This window comes from Papio anubis, chromosome 11, assembly GCF_008728515.1.
Source record: "Papio anubis isolate 15944 chromosome 11, Panubis1.0, whole genome shotgun sequence".
Lineage (NCBI taxonomy): Eukaryota > Metazoa > Chordata > Mammalia > Primates > Cercopithecidae > Papio > Papio anubis.
In genome coordinates this window covers 7,186,515-7,207,348 of record NC_044986.1, presented here as the reverse complement: position 1 = coordinate 7,207,348, position 20,834 = coordinate 7,186,515, and the positions used below count along the sequence as shown (strand labels likewise).

The following is a 20,834-nucleotide window of genomic DNA, read 5'->3' as shown; positions in this document are numbered from 1 at the left end:
TTTTTCTTAGAACCAGCTTTGCAACTTGCACGTGACCAGTAGGTGAGTAAGTGATCACTAAATATTTGCAGGACTATTGAACAAGCATAATACTGAACTAGAGGCTTTGACATGTAGGCCACGGAGAGCCATGGTGGGCTGGAGTGCAATGGGTTGGCAGGATTTATGATATGATCTAGTAGTGTTTTTAAAATATGACCTTCTAGAATGTGTGACATGGTGATGAAAGGAGGGGTGGAGACAGAAGCACAGTGGGGGAGGCAATTTTCAAATCAAGGAGGGGGTTTGAACGAGGATGGTAATAGAAGGGAGGGATGAAGGAGACGCTTGATGAAGGGGAGAGTATGCAGGGCCTGGGTGGATAAGGTAGGTTATAGAAATCTCCCTGAGGTCAGGCTTATAGACTTGAGATGGTGTGGACCTTCTGGAGAAGAGGTCAGGTGGAAAGCCAGTCTGGGACCTACAAAGAGGAGTTTAGATTGAGACATCCTGAGTTTTGAGTGACAGTGGGGCCTGGGGAGAGCTGAGAGACTTGACCTTGGGTGTCCTTCAGAGTAGATGCCACCTGCCAAAACCACCGTGGCTCCCTGTGGCCTGTGCGTCAAAGCCTCTCGCTGACTCATGCACTCGTCCAACAATATTTCTGCAAACAGCTGAGGTGGGCTCCCAGGGATAGCTCTCACAAGAGTTTAGCCGGATGTCCAAAGATCTCCATGGGAGGAAGCAGAAGGGAGAAGGGAAGCAGTGTGGAAACCTGGCTAGAGACAGCTGGCCAGAGGTTGGAGGAGAGCCAGGTGGGCTAGTCAGACAGATGCTGATGGAGTGAGTGCCATAAGTGCAAAGGTGAAGGTCAAAGTGGCTTTACCGCCATTCCATGCCAATTTCCTCCTTCATATGATCTACTGCACTTTAAATAGTTTTTAAAAAGTGGATTGGCCAGAATTAAGGTTTATGAACCGCCTGACCTTTGGGAGGGCACATCTATTCCTGCACTACTTACTGAGTACTTGTAACATGCCAGGGTCTGGGACACAGCTGTGTTGGGGCACCCAGTCCCTGCCTTCCTGGAACTCCCAGTCTAGTAGAAGGAAGGCGAAGGCAAGGCCACCTCCATGCACCTGACCTTCTGAGTGTTAGACCTATACATTGCAGGCACCTCATAGAATGAGGTATGGCAGTTACCAAGGCACGGGGCAAGGAAGGAGAGGGGCCTTAAAAACATATTTACAAAGCACCTGCTATGCTACCAGAACTGCAACGTGTGAGAAAATGCATGACAGCACGTGGCTGAGCCAGATGGCAAGGAGGTGGGGACACCAGGGGAGGTTTCTTGGAGGAGGAAGTAGTGTTTGACTTGGGCCTTGAGGGAAGAGCGGATCTTCCAGAGTCAAAAGGGAGAGCGGGGAGTGGTCTGTCCCAAGCAGAGGGGCAGCACCATGCATGTGGGGGCACACTCTGGAAACAACCAAAAAAACAGCGTGGCGGGAATAGGGTGGTTTCCTTAGGAGCGGGATAGTGGGACTGTAAAAGAAGGTTGGATCCAAATTGTGCAAGAGGTTTAGCAGAACAAATATGGAACAGGGGGTCAGCCAGACTTGGTTTGAGATCGAGTTTTGACCACTACCACTGAGAGGCCGCGAGGAAGTCACTTTCGTGGTCTCTGCTTTTTACCTGTAAACCAAGGAGCATGAGACCTGTTCGTGGCTTCTGTGAGCTTCCCATGAGAACAAGGAAAGGCGCGGTGCCAGTGCGGAAGAGGCCCCTGTCTGCAGCTGGGATGAGGAAGCGGAGTGAGCTGGGTCAGCAGCTGGTGATATGGGGATGAGGCAAAGGGCTTTGGGAGGATGGCGATTTCAAGGTACAAACTGCATGACAGCAATGTTGGGGGTTGGGGAACGAACTCCAGGCCCCTGAGGATGCCATGCCTTTGTCGGCTGCTCAGGTGACAATAATACCTGTCCCATCCTCATGAAAATACGAATCATAACAATGATGAAAAATAAAGTACGAGCTACGCAATTATCTGATCACCACCCCACGGAGTGGGCACGCCTATGAGTGTGCAGTGTACGTGTGGGAATGTGTGCAGGTGGGCGCCCGTGCATGTGAGTGTGTGGACATCTGGTGCTCAGGTGTCACCAACCCAATTTAAAAAGGAAATAACTATGATTACAACCAGTCTCCAGTGTACGATCTGATCCAGATACCACTTCCTCATCTAGCAAGTGAGCGTGGCTTGGGTCTTTTAAAGCACAGGTGGGCCCTTAAGAAATTCAGCTTCAGTCGAACCTCTGCGCCTGCAGGTGACGAAGACTTGGGACTCATTCCAACAGCAAGAGCCCACGAGACTCCTCCTGCCATGTACCTGAGTTGGAGCTGAGAGGGTGGAGCAAGAGAACCAGAAAAATAAGGGAGCTGAAGCAGTGGGAAGGTGGCATTTAGGAACAAACTCAGAAGATGGGTGCATGGCTGTTTTGATGCCCCAGCAGGAGCATGACAGGGCTGGACATCTGTCCCATTACAAAGTACAGTAGGTCAGTTCCTCTGGGCCAAGAACTGGATTCTCTTCCCATCTCAGTGACAGTTTGATGTCTGTGTCCTGCAGAGTTGTGGATTATCCGAAGCTCATAGCAGTACCTCCAGGCTCGCTGGCTGGCAGGAATGAGAGCACCAAGCCACCAGAGCAAATGGGGGACCAGAATGTAAATGGGGGAGGAGAATCACAAGCACTGCACCGAAACTGTATTAACTGGGAGTTGCGCATCAATGGGAGACATATGATACGGGACAAAATTAATGTATGGCCTCAACTTCACATTCGACTTGGAGTCATTTCAAAGTAAGAATAAACTCCATGGCTGAACTCCGTTTTATGACCCATTTTCCATGTTGCACTTCATTCCCTCCATTCAAGAGCCGTCTCCTCTTTAATGTCCCTTTCTACTGAGATTGTGCTGTTTTTCTATCTTTGTGTTTTCTGCTTCAAGCTTCAAATGATGAAGAACTTTGGGTTCCCTCCTTCTTCTGTGTTCCAGGACAGAGTTTTTTTCTTCCTGCGCATTTGTGATCCTGTGTTTTTGAAGCAATGTGGGATGTTCTTTCTCTGCAAAACTGGAATCTGTTGGGCTGTAATTAATGTGTCTTCTAGGACACCCCAGCTTCCCTCCACGTTCCTAGATCTTAATGTGTTTTTGGAGCACACCACATTTAACACAATTTTTAATCCCTGTTTTCTTTCTTAACAGCTAGCAGGCTGGTGCTACTCTAGTTGCATTTTTTTTTTTCCCTTTATTTCCAGTCTCAATCGATTCTTCTGTCAGTGAGCAGTTGATCGGATATAGCTTCCCTTCACCCTGGTCTGATTCTTGACTTGAAAGATCATAAAGTTGACTGTACAGCTGTGGAATTTCTCTGTTGATGCACAGTCTGCTGCTTTTGTAACAATGGCACAAAGATCTGGGAAGTCAAAATTCTCAGGAGCACCCACAGTGAGGAGTTCGTTAGACCCACACAGCGTTCCTCATCACCATTCCCATTCCCTCTTGGTGGTTGACACAAGACAATGCAGCACTTACTCTTCGGACTTTTCCTGACACCCCAGCTGCAAAGATTTCACAATATTCTTTTCTGCCAAATTATGAGTCTGTGCCTGCTCCTGGAGATGGGGGGTGGACGTGGAGACTCAGACACTGCAGAGTCTGGCCAGCAAGGTCATTACCACCATGTGGAAGGAACTGGCAACCCTGACAGTTGCCCTGCACCTTTCTGAGAGGCTGAAAGAGCTAAGGCAGTGTGCCCGGCACAGAGTGACTGCAGGGCCGGCCTGGGAAGAGGAATGGAGGGTGGTGACCGAGTGGCAAGGCCAAGCCCTATGGGAGGATTTGTCTTGCTTGGATATTACTCTAGGAATACCTTCCCCAGTTGTCACTCTAATGAGTTAATGTCACTGGTTTATAAGTTGTGTTATTCAGGTAAATAGGAGCTATTAGGAACTCCTTGTAGTTAATCCTTTTCTCTTTGCCCATCAAGAATCTGATAGCCCTATAAAGATAGCCTGAAAATTATCTGGCCAATCCTGGATGTTTCCACTAATGGCTGATCTCAGTTTTGATGACTGAGAATTTCTTCATGATTGTTGCTGGAAGAGGCCTATTTGTTTCTGAGTGTCCCTGGCTCTCAGTTGTCCTTTTTTTTTTTTTTTGCCAAAAGCTCATTGCATTTCTTTGGTACATTCACCCCTTCCCCGCTCCCTGCTTCCCCGCTCCCTGCAGTTTTCCCTCAACCTGGTCCAGGATATAGGCCCATAACCTGTTTGACCAGACCACTGAGCTCCACACTGGCCACTCTGATTGTTTCACAGATGAGTCCGTGGCCTAGTCAGAGCCACTGGGTTGTGTTTAGATGACCTCCACTGAGCTTGGGAGAGAGGCCCTTATTCTTCTACTTGCTTTTTGAACATGGAAGCCTCATGCTGCCAACAAAACAAAACAAAAACTGCCTATTATGGACTGAGTGTTTATATACCCTGCAAATTCATATGTTAGAGCCGTGACCCCCATGTGATGGTATCAGGAGATGGGGCCTTTGGGAGCTGATTAGGCTTAGATGAGATCATAAGGGAAGCCCCATGATGGGATTCGTGACCTTATAAGGGACACCAGAGCTTCCTCCCTCTGTACATGCACCAAAAGAGGTCATGTGAGCACACAGCAAGCTAACGCCTGCCTGGAAGCCAAGAGAAGAGTCCTCAGGAGGAAAAATTGACCTTGTCAGCTCATTGGACTTTCCAGGCTCAAGAAGTGTGAGAAATAAATTTCTATGGTTTGAGCCAACTAGTCTACGGTATCTTGCTATGGCAGCCCATGCTAAGATAGTGCCTGAGAATGAAAGTAACACAGAAAGTGGTAGAGGCTTGAGATAGAAAACAGACCCTGATAATACTAGCTAGGACGCTGGATCCAGCCATGACTGGACTTCTGAGTAGCATAAGCCTATCTCCACATTATTTTGTTTTTCTTTAAGTCAGGTTGAGTTTTTATTTTTTATTTTTTTTAGACGGAGTGTCACTCTGTCTCCAGGCTGGAGCGAGCACAATCTCAGCTCACTGCAACCCCTGCCTCCCAGGTTCAAGCAATTCTCTGCCTCAGCCTCCCAAGTAGCTGAGACTACAGGAGCATGCCACCACGCCTAGCTAATTTTTGTATTTTTAGTAAAGATGGGGTTTCGCCATGTTGACCAGGCTGGTATCGAACTCCTGACCTTGTGATCTGCCTGCCTCGGTCTCCCAAAGTGCTGGGATTACAGGCGTGAGCCACCATGCCCCTGGGCAGCTTTTTTCTTCTTTATACACATTGACCTTAATGCCAAATTGAAGGCTGAAAATCTCCAGCCTTCAACACATGACCTTTGAAGAAAGAGGTCCACCTTTCAGGCCCTAGAGAGGCACAATAGTAAAGTGTGGATTTCCCTTTCCAAGTGTGTGTGGTCTTTACTACCATGGCCTTGTGTGTCTCTGCCCTGGTCTCTACAGGAGCAGCAAAACTTTGCAAGGAATGATCCCAGGAGTGCTGCATGAACACACCTCCCCAACTAGTCCAGTTCCAGAATCAAAGAACAAAGACGGTCTCACGATGCTCACTAGAGGCCGGCACAGGGCTTGGCTTTCCTAGAGGTCACTGCAATTGTTTACGGTTTCTCCCCTGGCACCCATCACAGGGGAGAAACAAACTCAAACTTTGTTGGAACATGCAAACTTCCCACCATGCAAACTGGGGCTCAGAGAGGCCCACTGACCTGTCCATTGTCACACAGCTAATTCACCACCCTATCATGTTCTAGGCTGAGAACATCTACCTGGGGTCCCAGAGTACCCATTTTGAATTGGTCACTCACCTTCACCTCAGATGCCACCAGCTCTGACCCCATTTCACCCCCAGCCCTGCTCATCTCTGTCCCCTCCAGGAATTCAAGCACTGGTTTTCCATGAAAACCGGCCCCTTATCCCTCACAACTCTTGAATCATCTACTGACCCTATCCCCACTCCCTTTTCCCTAACCCTTCCCGCTGTGCTCTTGGGGCTCATGGTCCATCATCAAATCCTCTCCTGATCCAAATCTCTTCCAGCATATTCCTCTTACCTCCTTCCCCTAGCTGAATCCTGGCTCATTCCACTGATATCACCTCCCCTGCAGCCTCTCAGGATGATACTTCGTTACTTAAAATTTCTCCCTCATGTACCTCAGCTCCTTGGTGGTGAACAGTTGTCATCTTTGCTCTAAATTGTCACTTCCAAACTCTCCGCCTTCACCTTCTCCTGAGCGCCCACCCCGCATGCTGGGCGTGCACGTATATTGGAGTCCCTGCCAGGTGGTGGATTTTGTTGCATCTTCAGTAGGTCCTTTCAAGTACTCACACCTCACATTTCCTCAGGAAAGTGAGTCTAAGACACAGATCACTAAAAAAATTTAGAGTCACCAGCCTCTCTAATACCCTTGGAAAAGTCTCTTGAGTCTCACAAAAGTTGCCACCTTTGACTAGGCCTGTCCCACCACCTCTTACCGGAGTTACTGTGAAGGCACCTACCCAAGTCTGCGTTTCTTATATAGTCTTATTTCCAGCCTGGCAGCTGGAGTGCCCCTGTAAAAATGTTAAGTCAGATCACATCACTTCAGCTCCAAGCTCCCCTGGCACCCATCATTAGGGGGAGGCCAAAGGACATCTGATCACCTTTGTGAGCCCTGGTGATCTTACCTTTCCACTTCCCTTCTGACCTCATTTCTTTCTACTGCCTCCCTGTCCCTGTCCTCTCCAGTTATGCTGACCACCTTGCTGCTCTGGGAATATCCCAGGCATCTTTCTGCTTCAGGAGCTTTGCACATGCTCTTCTGTCTGATATGCCACCTATGTCATCTAAAGGGCTCACCTCCTCCCAAACCTCCCTGACTCCCTGTTGCCTTTCCTGTCCTCCATTTCAGCTTTGTCTTTCTCCATGATCCTTGACATCATGTATCTTACTCTATGTCCATTGTCTGTTCCTTCCACTAGGAAACGCTCCACGAAGAACACGTTTGGTTCAGTGCTGTGTCCCCAGAACCTGGAACAGAACTGGCAATGAGGAAGCACTCAAGTAATGTTTTCTGAATGAGTGAATAACTGGAGAGAAGCAAATTCAAACCACAAGGCACCTCCTTCACTTTTCAGAGTAGCAGATATCTTAAAGTTCAATTGTGTTGCATAAATAGGATATAAAAATGCTTTTAAAAAATGCAGGTATGCAGAAATGAGTGTGTGCATGCGAGCGTGTGTGTTCGCTCAATGATTTGGGTCTGTATCTGCTGACTTGGAGAGACAGATGGGGTCGGGTGATAAAAGAAAGCTGTAGAATGATGTATATGACACGACTCTATGTTTGCAAAAATAAATGAATATACACCCCAATCTCTGACTATGTGTTTACATGCACAAGGGATCAGAAAGCTGGGAGGGGAATTCCCAGTTTGCATTTTTATCTGAGTGGGACTGGAACGGGATACAGGAGGAAGAGGAACAGCTTTGTGTACATATTTTTAGGTACATGAAAGGACCAATGTTGGTAAATACTTAGAGATAAATCAGATGTATTGAGCAATGGGGAAGATGTGAGCAAACAGAACTCTCATTCTCTGCTGACTGGAGCAGAAGTGAGGGCAGCAAAGAACAAACTGGTAGGTGTGTCATTGTTAGGTGTGTCACATGCACATTCTCATCCTCCATGATCCCACACAGAACCCGCAAAGACGTCACAGGAACTGCTGATATGCAGAATGTGATTCTGCTTTTTAACTCAAGCGGGTACATCCTTCCACGGCCTTCTTTCTTCCCTCCTATGGGACCATGACTTGGTGCCTTGGGCCAAAGTTACCCAGGGCTCTGAGGATACAAACATTTAGTTCACAAACTCAACAAGTAAATCCAGTAAAAAGGCTGAAATAGCTGGAAATTTATCAAACAAAATGATTTTCCTGGGGAGCACATAAGGGCCACCCGATGGCTAATAACTGTGATGTGGAAGGAAGGGGGCTGCGAGTAACACCTGAGGTTGACTTGTCTAGCATGGGAAGGTAATCGCTTCCTGCATCATGCCCATAGCATAGTAGCAAACTCCCTACCGATCCATGCCTATATTCAACTCACCTTGGGCGTTGTTAAATTAGTTTCTTTACTTTGTTTCCTTATGAGGGGAGGCCCTTTAAGATTTACATTAAGGGGCCGGGCGCGGTGGCTCAAGCCTGTAATCCCAGCACTTTGGGAGGCCGAGACGGGCGGATCACGAGGTCAGGAGATCGAGACCATCCTGGCTAACACAGTGAAACCCCATCTCTACTAAAAATACAAAAACTTAGCCGGGCGAGGTGGCAGGCGCCTGTAGTCCCAGCTACTCGGGAGGCTGAGGCAGGAGAATGGCGTGAACCCGGGAGGCGGAGCTTGCAGTGAGCTGAGATTCGGCCACTGCACTCCAGCCTGGGTGACAGAGCGAGACTCCGTCTCAAAAAAAAAAAAAAAAAAAGATTTACATTAAGCCAGCAGCTTCAACATTAGTACGTAATGTTCTGTCCTTTAGCACTGGGAATTATAAAGCATCAGAGCCACATAAATGGAAGCTAATTCACAAAATGCTTGGATGTTGAAATTCAACCAGTTCAGTCACTCTCACCCCACCAGGCCTGAGGACAGCACTGAAAGAGGGGGCATGAACATGAGGCTAAGATCCTGGGTGGCCATGCTCTTGCAAGCAATGCAGCGAGGGCCTCCGTGTTCTCTTGCCCAGGTGAAGGTGCAGCTGAGCTGGGAGCCCCCATCACTGACTCTCAGTGCTTTAGCATGAGCAGGAAAAGACAGAGGTTGTCTGCAGTAGACGGCTGAAGACTAGAGCCACCACGGTCATGGCCACTTACCTGAGACCAGAACAGGTGCTGACACTGACGGCTGAATCAGAATATCCCCGTACATGTCCATGGTAGTAACAGTGACCCTACAGGGGAGGAGGGGAGAATCAGTTATAACATATTTTTGCCCACTTATAATAAATCAACTGCCTCTAATCCTCTCCACTTGTTTTTAGCTATAGAATTTTCTTCTGCATAAATTATTATTATGCAGCCTTACTATTTAACGCAAAGCCCAGCGTGACCCAGACAGGGTCGGGAATATCTGATTTACTTAGAGGTTACCAATAGGGGTTTTTAAATGAACCCTAGTTTCACTCTTGTCTCTCTGACACCCTACAGGAAAGCCCTGATACAGAATGTTTTACAAAATCCAGCAGCAGAACAAATCACATTGACATCACCATTTTACCCTCATGTAAATTGTCTTTTGTAATGAGATGAAGAACTGTAGGGGGTATCTAAGCACACTGTGAAATGTAATAAAACAAGGCCTAAATCTGTGGCTTATGAAAACAGGAAAGCAGATGAGAGGAAGTGGGGGTGAAGAAGGAAGGAGGGGACCTCACTGAATTACCCAGTTGAGAGCTAAAAGTCTATCTCAGCAGGAAAGAAAAATAGGAAGGTCTTCTAAGTCTAAGACAAAAGTTCCCGTGTGTCATGCCTGTAATATTCTATCCTTTGATAATGTCACAGCTTACAAAAAGAAACCACAGCACAGACACTTCCTTAGTGAAGACAGATATCAGTCCGGAATCAAGGTTAATTTTATCACTGAGCAAAAGGTACGCTGCAGCTCCAGTTAAGTGGCAGACTGGCAAGAAGTGGCTGAGTATACTCAGTACTCCTCACCCAGGTCCTCTGGATATCAGCTGGGTACAGATCTCTGCAGAGAAAGGTACATGTATCTTCTCAGGGTTTCCCCTGAGAAGCTCCTCTTTCAAGCAGCTCAGGTGTTAGTCTGTCTCCACTGTACCCTCCTTTGTACACGGCTCCTTCACATATGACAACAGTCATGCACTTTCTCCAGGGCAGAGCTTGGTGTCCATTTGTTCTGCCCAACAAAACCCACCTTGACTTTGCTAAGAAAAAGCACCAGATGCAATTGAGTAATGAAGAAAACCAGACACCACCACGGGAAAGGGGCTAAGATTATCTCCTGGTCTCGACGTAGATGACAAAATTCTCAGATCACCTAAAAGGCGATGAAAGGAGGGTGATGGGGTTAAGGGGTTGCAGGGACATTTATTATTCTGTTGAGCTTTTTCATATTAATTTTAGAAGTTCTTTATATACTCAGGATATTAACACTCTGCCTGTTATTACATGGGAAATGTCTTTTAACTTTGCTTATGATATTTTTTGTTCAGAGTTTCCGATGTATATCCATTTAAATGCATTTGTCTCTCTCTTCATGCATTTTTTGTATAGCTCAAGGTGGCTGTTTTCAGGATCACAAATACGTCCTTCTTTATTTTCTTCTATCTTTATAGTCTTATAATTAGCTCTTTAATCCATCTGGAATTAATTTTTGTGGGAGTGTGAGGTTCAATGCTAACTTTCCCCTACAAATGAGAGGCAGCTGTGCTTTGCTGCCATTTTTCCTTTTCTCCGTGATGTGACATGCTACCTTGGCATATATCAAAGGCCCACAATATGTTTGTGGCACCACTTTTGTACTCTTTGTGCTAGCCCACTGAAACAGACATCCATTTGTCTGTTTCTGTGCCAATTCCACACTGTTCCAATGACTATTGCTCTATACTCTATTTTGATATCAGATAGAGTACGTCGTCCTTTAAAATTAAGATGAAATTCACATGCCATAAAACTCACCTTTTAAAAGCATATATAATCAGTGAGTTTTGTTGTATATTCACAATATTATATACTCATCACCACTAATTGATTCTAAAACCTTTCTGTCACCTCAGAAAGAAACCTCATATTCATTAGCAGTCACTTCCCATTCCCTGCTCCTCCATCTCTGGCAACCATTAACCTGCTTTCTATCTCTATGGACTTGCCTGTTCTGTTATTTTATAGAAATGGAATCATACAATAAGTGCCTTTTGTGACTGGCTTCTTTCACTTAAGCATGGTGTTTTCAAGTTCATTCATACTGAGGCATGCATTAGAATGTCATTCCTTTTCTATGGCTGAATCACCTTCTACCGTGTGGATGAAAACATATTTTGCTCATCCAATTGATGAGCACATGAGTTGTTTCTACTTTTTGACTATTATGAGTAACGTTACTATGAACACATGTGTACACATTTTTGTAAGGATGTGTTTTCAGTTCTCTTGGATATGTACTATGAGTAGACATATGGGTCTAAAAGTAAAGTTGCTGTTTATATGGAAACTCAATGTTTAACTTTTTAAAGTACTGCCAAACTGTTCTGTCAAGGAGCTGAACCCTTTTACATTCCTGTGAACATTAGATGAGGGCTCTAATTTCCCCACATACTCACCAACACTTGTTGTTGTTTATCTTTTCCATTATAGCCATCCTAGTGGATATAAAGTGGTATTTCAATGTGGTTTTTGTTTTAATTTTCTTAATCACTAACGATGTTGGGCATCTTTTCATGTGCTTGTTGTCCATTTTTATACCTTCTTTGAAGAAATGTCTACTTAAATCCTTCGCTTATTTGTAAATTGGATTTTGGTGTTTTTATTGTTGAGTTGGAAGAGTTCTTAATATATTTTCAGCACTAGACCCTTATTAGATACAAGACTTATAGATACTTTCTCCCATTTTGTGAGTTGTCCTATTACTTTCTTTTTTTAATTTTAATTTTATTTTTTTTGAGACAGAACCTTGCTCTGTCACCTAGGCTGGAGTACAGTGGTGTGATCTCGGCTCATTGCAACCTCTGTGTCCCAGGTTCAAGTGATTCTCCTGCCTCAGCCACTGGAATAGCTGGGATTACAGGCACATGCCATCACACCCAGCTACTTTTTGTATTTTTTTGTAGCGACGGAGTTTCACCATACTGGCCAGGCTGGTCTTGAACTACCAATGTCAAGTGATCTGCCTGCCTCAGCCTCCCAAAGTGCTGGGATTACAGGCGTGAGCCATCAGGACTGGCCCCTTTTACTTTCTTGATTGTATCTTTTGAAGCTCAAAGTTTTTTATTTGATGAGGTCTTATCTATTTTTTTCTTTGGCTGCTTATGCTTCTGGTGCCGTATCTAAGAAACCATTACTTAACCTAAGGTCATAAAAATCTACACGTATATGTTTTTTAAAGAGTTGTATGGGTTTAGCTATTATATTTAGATCTTTAACCATCTTGAATTAATTTTTGTATGTAGCTTGAAGTACAAGTCCAACTTCATTCTTCGGCATGTGGACAGCTAGTTGTTCCAGAACCATTTGTTGAAACACCTACTCTTTTTTCTATTGAATTGTCTTAGTGACTTTCTCCAAATTGTTTTCTTTTGGTACCATCCTTTTCTCAAAAGTTTCTTGGTTATCATTCCCCATTTTCTCTTCAGATGAATTAAAGAATCCAATTTTAAGCTACACAATAATCCATTGAGATCTCAGTTTGTATTACACTGAAGTATAGGTCAGTTTGGGAAGAACTTATATTTTCACAATAAGCAGTTTTTCTATTCTGTACATGGTAAGCAGGCCTCTCCTTTTAACAAGGTCATTTTTATGTCCTTTAGTCTAGTTTTAGATTTTTTTTTCCATGTGGCTATTGGAAAACTTTCGTTAAGCTTATGCATAGATATTGTACAGATTTGCTGCTATCATAAATAGGATCTTTTTTTCCTATTTTGTCTTACATACAATTATTTTTCATGGGAAGGAAGCTTTTGATTTTGCGAGTTGGTCTTATATTGGGCACTTTTGCCACACCATCCTATCAGTTTATCAGTTTGTAGTGTATCTTTTTTCTATGTTGCTGATTATATAAATTGGAAACAATGAAAGTACCGTGGGCTTCTTTATGGATCCTTCATGCAACACTGAAGAGTGAAATGGCTAGGCGTGCAGGGGCCATGGCAGGAGAGGACTTGCCTACAGAGGGAAAGCATGTGCAAAGATAGTGGGCGCTGGGGGTGGGGAGTGGCATTCAGGGGTGGGGTTAGTTCTGCTGGGCTGGAAGATTCAGGTGCAGGAGCGTAGCTCTCACGGTGTCCTGTTCCTCCCCCAGAGAACCTGCCATCTTCAATAAGCATGTGGCTTAGGAAAGGATGCATCAGGCTTCCACCCAGGCCATCGGGGAAGGCAAAAACCTTGCTACCAGTTCACCCACTTAGCTTCTACGTGACATATATTTTGAATGGCTCCAGGGTCCTCTCACTCTAGATAACTCTTAGTTGGGTTGTAGGGGAAGCATGATAATTCTCTTACTATGAGGGTGTTATATAATTGGATCATAATGCTCTGGGGCATCAGGGGGATCCTAGTACCCTCCCAGGCTGGGCTTCACTGGTAGGGATTTTAGCCCTGGGCACATGGCAGGCATCAAAGCGGAAGACGATGCAGAAAGTGAAAGGTTGGCAGCTGCTGTTAGGATTTCGGCTGCTCAAGGTAACCAGAATCACTGGGTTTTGACTGTCACAGATCTTTGGGGTCACATACATTACAGAATTTCCTCCATTTTAGAGGAACGTGAAATGCTGCTCTAAGTAGCTAAACACTGGTTAAAAAATTGAAAACCAAATGGTGACAATGATTTTAATTACTGACCTCTGAAATTTCAAGCTCATTTACACTCAATCTCAATTTATTTTAATAGATTATTTATTAAATGTACTTTCAAATTAAATACACAGATATATAAGCTCGTTAAAGCATGAGCTTAGAACAAATTAGTATCAAATTAATTTCCAGTTCAACAACTCAGCTGAAGTATTGCTTATGAAGGAGGAGGGGGGTGGATTTTAGCTCTCATAAACTGTTGCTTAAGGTAAACAATCTCAGTCATTAGTAGAGTTAACAACTGATTTCCAGCTTTAACATCACTTTTGTATCACCTTCAGACAGTTGACTAACAAGTCCATTGTTCATTCCTGACACTGATTAACTTCTTAGATTACTGATCATAATTATTAGAACTCCAAATTCTAGATTTTCCAAGGCAATGACAATTTCATGAAATTTAATTTTTTTCAATATGTCTCATTAAATGTTTAAACAAATGTGATTTAGTTTTTATAACATAAGTCAACACACAGATAATCTCACAACTCAGCAAAACATGGTTGTTACACCATGCATCACGTGGTTGGTTGGGAAATTTGATTATGGGGAGTGGAGGAGATGCAGTCTTCAACCCCTGGGGGTGGGGGGTGACCCTCTTAGTGACAAACGCAGAGAGAGAGTACAGGCTACATCACCACTAGTGGCCAGCAGTGGCCGCTCGAGACAATCTCCAGGTGAGTGTGTGCCCTGCCCAAGGGCGCACCTCTGAGTGCACTGATGCTAAAAGGTGGGCACCAACCAGGCCTTGTGGGTTCACAACACTGGGTTTGCTGGGTCTGAATATGCACACCAGAAAGAGACCTAGCAGGGAGCCATCATGCCTAAGAGGGTCTGGCGCCCCAGGGTCCCCTGACCTGTTGATCACCACATGGCCCTTACCAGCCAGCTGTGGCCACAGTCCTCTGCAGACCTTCCAACACTGCATCTCTGTTCCTCTCTCTGATTGCCTCAAGGGCGCCAAACTGTATAGCCTCTTTGTCTCTAAAGACATTGTCTTATGTCTCTAAAGACACTGCCGAACAAGACGTGGTCCCACTAGGCCAGGCCGTCTTTGCCTAGTTCTGCTGATCCAAGACATTCTATTTCTACCAACAAAACACAACGCAGAAAAAGAGCCCCAAACATGCATAACCACAAAATTACATCTTTTCCTTTTCAAAAAACCTCTAACCATGTATTTTATATACTTACTACTTAACCGAATGCATTTTCCCACTCCAGTAGAACAACTTTTCCTTCTGTTTAATACTATCAATCAAATATAATGGTGGGTAAGAGGAAGATGGAATAAGAACTCTTGAACTTGAAAATTGGTAGCCCTCAACTCTACGCCATGTGGGAAGTAAAATCAAACGTCGGTTACCCAACTCTCAGTGGACTAGAAGGAAAGGCATTTTATATGCTTAAGTGGTAACAAAGATGGCTTGACCTTGCGATTAGAAAGGAATGCTACCAGACAAAGTCTGTTAGGGAGTATGCCAAATGAAAATTATTCTGAATGCTTTCTTTAGGGGAACTTTGTAGGGTCTTTCCAGACTCCTTGCCATATGGAATGTGCCAAACTATCTTGATTTAGTGCTTGAATCACACAATGTTCTAGCCAGAAGGAAGCCTTGGGGCATCTAAGGCCAACCTTTCTCTTTTAGCCAGTCCCTTCCCTGAATAGATGGGAAACCAAGGCCTAAATAACCATCAAAGGTCACAGAGCTGGTTAATGGTAGGGCAAGAACTAAAATCCAGGCCTCTCAACTCCAGGCCAGATGCTTCCCTCCATACCTGGCAGTCAGAAACATGAGTTTCTCTCTCTTTTAGAAAAGAAAAGCGGCCGGGACCAGTTCAGTTGGGGAGACCCTAACCCAGTGGCACTAGAGGAATTAAAGACACATACACAGAAATATAGAGGTGTGGAGTGGGAAATCAGGAGTCTCACAGCCTTCAGAGCTGAGAGCCCTGAACAGAGATTTACCCATGTATTTACTGACAGCAAGCCCGTGATAAGCATTGTTTCTACAGATTATAGATTAACTAAAAGTATTCCTTATGGGAAACAAAGGGATGGGTTGAAATAAAGGGATGGGTTGGACTAGTTATCTGCAGCAGGAGCATGTCCTTAAGGCACAGATCCCTCATGCTATTGTTTATGGTTTAAGAATGCCTTTAAGTGGTTTTCCCGCCCTGGGTTCCTTGCCCTCATTCCGGTAAACCCACAACCTTCCAGCATGGGTGTCGTGGCCATCACAAACATGTCATAGTGCAGGAGACATTTTCTTTATGGTCAGTTTTGGGGCCAGGATATGGCCAGATTTTGGGGGGGCCTGTTCCCAACAAAAAGTTATCACCTAAAATCCACACATGGGTGGAATGCTTTTCCTGAGTACTGTGGAGCCTCATTACAGTGTCACTCACGGCATCATAAGAAAGTGAAGTCATTTCCAAACTCAGAGAAAAGCCCATAAATAGGAGGGGTCCAAGGGTAGGTAAGTGTACATGTGTATGGGTGTATGTGTGTCTACAGGTGTGTATGTGTATATACGTGGGCATGTATGTATATTTGTGTGTGTGCATGTGCATGGATGTGTATGTATATGGGTTGTGTGGGTGTGCATGTATATATATGCATGTGTGCATATGGGTGTGCATGTGTATATGGTGTGCATGTGTGTATGTGTGTATATGGTGTGCATGTGTGAATATGCATGTGTGTATATGGTGTGTATGTGTGTATATGCAGTGTATGGTGTGCATGTGTGTATGTGTATAGGGTGCATGTGTGTATATGTGTGTGAATATGGTGTGTATGTGTGTATATGTGTGTGAATATGGTGTGCATGTGTGTATATGTGTGGATATGAGTGTGCATGTGTGTATACGTATGTGTGTATATGGGTATGCATGTGTGTATATGTGGACACATGTGTATATTTGTGTATATGTGCGTGTGTGTATGTATATGGGAGTGTGTGTGTGTGTATGTATGTGTGTATATGGTGTGCATATGTGTATATGTATGTGCATATATGGGTGTGCATGTGTGTATATGTGTGCGTGTGGGTATGTATGTGTATATGCATTGTGTGTATATGGGTTTGTGTGTATGTGTGTTTCTGGGTGTGTGTATGTACATGCATGTCTGTTGCCAGCCTGCATTTCAGCATGACTGCAGTCAGGTCCTTGTTCCCTTGCACGCAAGCCCCAACATACTATATGTTTGCTTGAGAATAAAACAAGGTGACAATGCATCTGAGCAAAGAAAAAGTGACTTTGCAGTTCTGTGTGTTTCTATAACTGGGCTACATTACACTTAGTCCTGAGAGTGTGCAGGACAGGATCATGAAGCAATAAGTCACCACACCCATCCTCCAAGGATCTCTGCTCCCATGTCCATAACAAGAACCATGTCTGGTTAAAAGACTATAAAGAACTAACCTCAGGGGCCCCTGAAATCATTTTGCTGTGCTACAATTCTGCAGACAGAACAAACACTTACAAAATCACGTTCACAGTCTTTGAGATCTCCAGGCAAACTGAGCCTGGGAACAGCACGTCTGCAATAGTGAGACCACTAGATCCATCCAGAATTGGAAATCTTGGGGTTGAGTCTTGGAGTCTCAGTTTTTAATCTGTGTAATGGGACAGGCACTTAGTTGTCCAGAGCTTTGTAGATCAAATGAACATGACATGGGGATGCAATTCATAAAATGTAAGGCATTATTACAAATCTGGAATATGAACATAAATATTTTAAACCCACTCTGCTGTAAGCTCTATTTTCCACCTGCTATTTCCTCTACACTGACCCATTGCTCAGTGTATTTTTGTTGAATGAATGAATGAATGAATGAATGGATGTGCATGAGAGAAACTGACCCATTAGAGAGAAGGGAGGGTTATTTGCTTATACCCTGTCACTTGGCTCTAACTCCCAACTGCAAATCTTCTTGGATATTGTGTGAAAATGCACATGAAAGGGTTAGCAGGGGCAGGGGTCAGAAGACCTATGGGGCCATTTGCAATTTAATGGAGACACACAAGCCTGAACAACTCAGTTATCAGCATGTTCATCTACCTTACTCTCAGCCGCATCCCAGCTTCTCATCTGTTCTCAGAATCTACAAGGGATTTCAGAAGGAACACATGGTACAGCATGGGGAAGAAGTGCTGTGAAATGATCACTGGCATAGCAGTGGCCATGGCTGGCTCACTTCTCTAAAGCCCTGACTGCGTACCAGGCTCGGTGTCTGTTTCATTGTCACATCCCACAGCTGATTAAGTGCTTGAGCTGGGATTTGAACCTGGGTGGTCAGACTCTGGCTTGTGATCCTAACCGTGGTGTATACTGTCTCCAGACAGAGGGTCTATCTTAGCGCCTGCCCTTTCCTGACAATTTTATGGAAGAAAAGTCACTAAAACAGTGAGTTCCTCTGGGAACATGGGTTTGCCCCTTGCATTGTTTGACTCCCAAAGCATCTCTGTTATGGGCACATCATGTCATATGTTGTTAGAGTGTATGTTCCCTGAGGACAGGGGCTGCATCCTCCCTTCCGCAGACTTGCCACAGAGTAAGGATGTTTACTGGTCTGAGTTCAGTTGGGCCTTGGAGTGATGCACTTAGTGAATCTCCAGAGGCCTGTTCTGGCCTCTCCTCTCCTCATATTCCAGGACTTTGGTTCAGCTGAACATACTCTGCTCTCCCCCAAGAGCATTCTCTAGGTGTCTCTCATTGTAAATGAATGCCACCCCTTTCCCCAATCCACCCCATTGTAGTTTTATAGACTAATTCCATTACAACAAACACCATAGCCAGAAACGTATAACCGAGACTCAGTGTTTTGTTCCAAGTGAACTGGAGGCGTGTAGCACAGCATACAGGAGCTGAGACTCTCCCATCCAAGAGCTACCCAGGCCTGACCCTGCTTAGCTTCCAAGATCAGACAAGATCAGGCTCATTCTGGGTAGGATGGCCTCAGACTAGGAGCTCAGATTCTAGAGTCAGACTATTTGGGTTTGAATCCTTATTAACTGCAGGTGTGGCCTAGTTATTTAACCCCTCGAGGTCTCAGTATTCTCATCTGGGTATAAAGATAGAAAAAATTAATCTTTGGTGAAGATCAAACAACAGAATATATAAAAAGTCCTGTGCACAGTGTCTTGCCTATTGTCGATATTTACTCAATGTTGGCTACCGCAATGGACACTCAGTAAACATTTGTTGAATAAGTGGATGAATGAATAACTGAATAAACACACACATGCGTGAAAAGGTAGGGGCTGTCACCATTGTGGAAGATGATACTGGCCTAAGAAATTTGAATTTGATTGAGGAGGCATTGGAGGAAGCTGCTGATGATTTGGGAGGATCAAAATGTAAATGCAATCTTGTGACATAAATAGAAAGATGTTTTAGAAGGATCATTCAGGCAGGAGTGGGGTCTGGATTAAAGCTAGGTGAGATTGGGAGTGGGGAGAAAAAGTCAGGCGGCTAAAACATCTTGCAGCTGTGAGGGAGGGCGGGCCTGAGCTGGTGCAGCCATGTGACGGTGGACAGGAAAGGGTGTGGAATGTGCTATGGAGGTAGGAGTCACCACAGGACCTGGGTGAAGACCCAAGGGAGAGAAGGCACTGGTGTTGAGTGCCTCAGCCAGTGGGACAGCAGAGCAGCCTGTGAGGGAGAGGCAAGCAGGGAGAACTGGTGAGTTAGGTATGTGTGGAATACAGCAACAGCAGGGAAATTCAATCCATTCTCAATGATGTTTTAAGAATATGATGATGGGCCTGGCTTGTGGAGTCCTAGTTAGGTAGGGGGAGTCAGACTAACAGGATTGGGGGAAAGCAAAATGAAGAAGCAGATAAACTATAAGTCTGCCTTTCTTCATGGTCCAATACACGTATCCCTCCTGTGCACATAACTCACAATCTTCCTGCGCACAGGTATCACCAGACCCCCAGCTGATAGAAAATTGCAAGTTAGTTCAATGCAACCTTGGTGTTATCAATATTGCACAAAGCTCTCTTCAGCACACTGCAGAAGCACCATCCTATAAAATCTCCAGCAAGCCTTTGTCTCCTTGCAGTCATCTCCTCTCTTGCTGGCCTGCCCATTGCTCCTTTGCAATGTATTTTCCTACAATCTCTAATAAATCTCCCTTTCTTTAGCTACAACTGTCTTGGTAAATTCTTCTTACTCCGATGCTGCTGGCCCAGATAGCCACTGCCCACCCGCAACAGCACTTACACTTGATACACTTATGAGATGTGCATGATCTCTGACTTTCCCCTTCCCTCCAGAATTATCTTTTCATCGCTGTTAGATGCTCTCTAACCGTAATGAACTGTGGTTAACTCCTGACATTCATCGCCCTGATGTGTTTAGTCCAAGCCAGTTGTAGAAGATACTATCCCTTTCTGACAATCAGTAGTTGCCATGGAAATGAATGGGATGTCACCCAAACAACACTTTTGGCCAAAATATTAGATTCTATCCTCACCTGATGGTCCAGGCTCAGTTCATCTCAGCTGGTCTCCTTTGACACTATCAAAGCAAATGCTCTATATTTTTTCCAGTGAGAAACATATACCACGAATGAAACTTTTTTGGGTCCTGATCACGTCCAGGGGTGAGACATTTTTTTCTTCCTTTCATTCCATGCACCTGGCCTCTGCTGCCATCTCCTCTCACCTGGGCTTCAGGCTCTTCCACAAGAGGCCCCTGCCTGACCCTGACAGGGCAGGGGACCCTCCCCCTCCCCTCCTGTTCGCTCTGACTACAATTTCATGCTGGAGCCACGGGGTGCTTTTCAAAGCCCAAACATAGTCATGACATGCCTTCGGGAAGGCCTTTTAGTGGTCTCCTAATGTTTATCACAACCAAGGCTGTCACCATGGTCTTCAGGTCCTATACGCTCTGACTTTCATTAGCTTTTAAACACTTCCTTCCCCTCACCTGACACCCCAGGTAAAACTCAGCAGCAGCCCAGAATGTTTCTCCTCCTGTCCCCTGGTTCATGCCTTCTCAGCCTCCAGCTGTTGGTTCACATGTTCCTTTCCCTGTAAAGCCTTCCATGATCCCTCAGACCAGATTAGGGCCCCGTGGCCTTTCCTCTGGTGCACTTAGCCCAGATGTTAATTATGTTTGTGATTACCAGGATAAGGGCAGTCTTCTTCTTCTAGCCTCCCCCCACCCA

At 44.9% G+C, this 20,834-nt stretch overlaps 1 protein-coding gene across 3 annotated transcripts in view; it reads right to left on the bottom strand.

The window, feature by feature from the left end:
- The window catches only part of ADAM12 (ADAM metallopeptidase domain 12), a 374,618-nt gene that overhangs the window by 117,072 nt on the left and 236,712 nt on the right, over window positions 1-20,834 (bottom strand). For all 3 annotated transcript variants that reach the window (XM_021944084.2, XM_031652575.1, XM_031652576.1), the window contains one exon: window positions 8,935-9,011. In XM_021944084.2, the coding sequence (XP_021799776.2) occupies window positions 8,935-9,011 (77 nt within the window). The remainder of the gene's footprint in view (window positions 1-8,934; window positions 9,012-20,834) is intronic.